General features: G+C 37.4%; 1 protein-coding gene across 2 annotated transcripts in view; it reads left to right on the top strand.

Annotated features, from left to right (window-relative positions):
* Positions 1 to 1,836, top strand: part of zbtb48 (zinc finger and BTB domain containing 48) — a 20,399-nt gene that overhangs the window by 17,286 nt on the left and 1,277 nt on the right. For both annotated transcript variants that reach the window (XM_015373126.1, XM_015373125.1), the window contains exons 9-10: positions 232 to 396; positions 490 to 578. In XM_015373126.1, the coding sequence (XP_015228612.1) occupies positions 232 to 396; positions 490 to 578 (254 nt within the window). The remainder of the gene's footprint in view (positions 1 to 231; positions 397 to 489; positions 579 to 1,836) is intronic.

Raw genomic sequence — 1,836 nt, 5'->3', positions numbered from 1 at the left:
CTAAATTGTGATTATATTGCAAAAGCGATACATTTTACAGCCGTATTACATTAGTGACTGGCTGAAGGGAGGCGGGCTTGGAAGAAAACCCGACATTCCTGGGACTAGAATTAACCTCTGGGGTGTCAAAAAGATTTATTTGAATGGAAAAAATTGCTTAAACTGGTGAATAACTTAAAAAAGAATGTCTTTTTTTTAGTTAGTGATTAGTTATGTCTGTTTTAATCCCAGCGAGTCTGGATAAGCACCACCGTACGCACACCGGAGAGCGGCCCTTCAGCTGTGACGTCTGTGAGCAGCGCTTCACCGAGAAAGGCGCTCTGCTCCGCCACAAGGCCAGTAAGCACGAGGAGGGCCGACCGCACTGCTGTTACATCTGTAACAAAACGTTCAAAGGTACAACTGCACCTCCTGATCACCTGCTGCTATTGATTGGGTCATTTTTGTTGAAGAAAGTCTGAAAGGTTCCCTTTTCCTTCCTCCTTTCAGCAATGGAGCAACTGCGTGTCCATCTGCACCGCCACAAAGGCATGAGGAAGTTTGAGTGTACAAAGTGTGGCTACAAGTTCACCCGACAGGTCGGTTCAAACAGGGAACTTTAACATTTCAGCAGGAGAAGCTGCAGCTTTGGAAGAGAGAAAGAAATGCACGACTCCACAGAGAGCAGAATGTTTTAAGATATGAGAATGAAAGGAAGAAAAAAACTTTTTTTAAAAGAAAAAAATGAAAAACTTCTTAAAGTTTTTGAGAAGAACTTTCTCAGTTTATAGCTTTTTTCAACAGATTTCTAATCTTCGTTTTTTTTTTACCGAGTTCTGTTCTTCAGATTGAGTTTTCAAATTTCATTCTTTTCAAATTGTTTTACAAATCACATTTTCTTCACTTCAAATCCATTAAAAATGTTCCTGACGTCCAGCAGAGCAGTAAAAAAGTGTCTTTGCTCGTTTCTCCAGGCGAAAGGCCGCCCCCAAAAGTGACGACCGTGGTCTTTAAAAATCAAATTTAAAAAAGAATTACATTCACGAGATTCAATCCGAAAAAGATCAATTTGAAAAAGAACATTTCTAAATAGAAAATGGAAGAAAAAAAACCCTGAAAGTATAAAAAAGTTAATCTAAAAAAAAAAGAGAAAAATTTTTAAGGCCAATTTTTGCATTTTGTTTTTCAAATTATCATTTTCAAAACGTGTTTATTTTGTAGTCAAGGAATTAATTCTGCCCTAACAGCAACAGAGACGACTTTATTATATTTATACATTAGACATTTTAACTGTGGCTATTTTTATTTATGTTATCAGCATGAAATCAGTCAGTGCGAAAGATGGCTGCCTACATGTGGAGCCATCTTATAACCTATTTTATCTCCACAGTTGGAGGTTTCATTTCATTATTTATCGGGTATGGCTATATACACAAATAGAAGTATTTTTACTTCTATATTCCCTATTGCAGTAGTTCTGAAACCTGCTCCTCAGTTACCACTGCCCTGCAGGTTTAATGTGCTTCTCTGTTGCCGCATGATTTTATTAATTTAAATGTAAAATCAGAAAGTTTTTTTTTTCTGGGTGGATCATCAAAATAATTGGTCCTCTTAATTGTCAATCATTCTGGTGATATGTTTACATAAGGCCGTCCTACGTTCTCATCCCCGTTTTCAATTATCGATGGTGATAAAGGGATCTGGTTTATAAAGGGCTCTGGTTTATAAAGGGCTCTGGTTTATAAAGGGATCTGGTTTATAAAGGGCTCTGCTTTATAAAGGGCTCTGGTTTATAAAGGGATCTGGTTTATAAAGGGCTCTGCTTTATAAAGGGCTCTGGTTTATAACGAGCTTTGG

Source organism: Cyprinodon variegatus, unplaced genomic scaffold (genome assembly GCF_000732505.1).
Source record: "Cyprinodon variegatus isolate N-32 unplaced genomic scaffold, C_variegatus-1.0 Scaffold81, whole genome shotgun sequence".
Lineage (NCBI taxonomy): Eukaryota > Metazoa > Chordata > Actinopteri > Cyprinodontiformes > Cyprinodontidae > Cyprinodon > Cyprinodon variegatus.
Note: the sequence above shows the minus strand (reverse complement) of the source record. Positions and strands in the feature narration are given on the sequence as shown.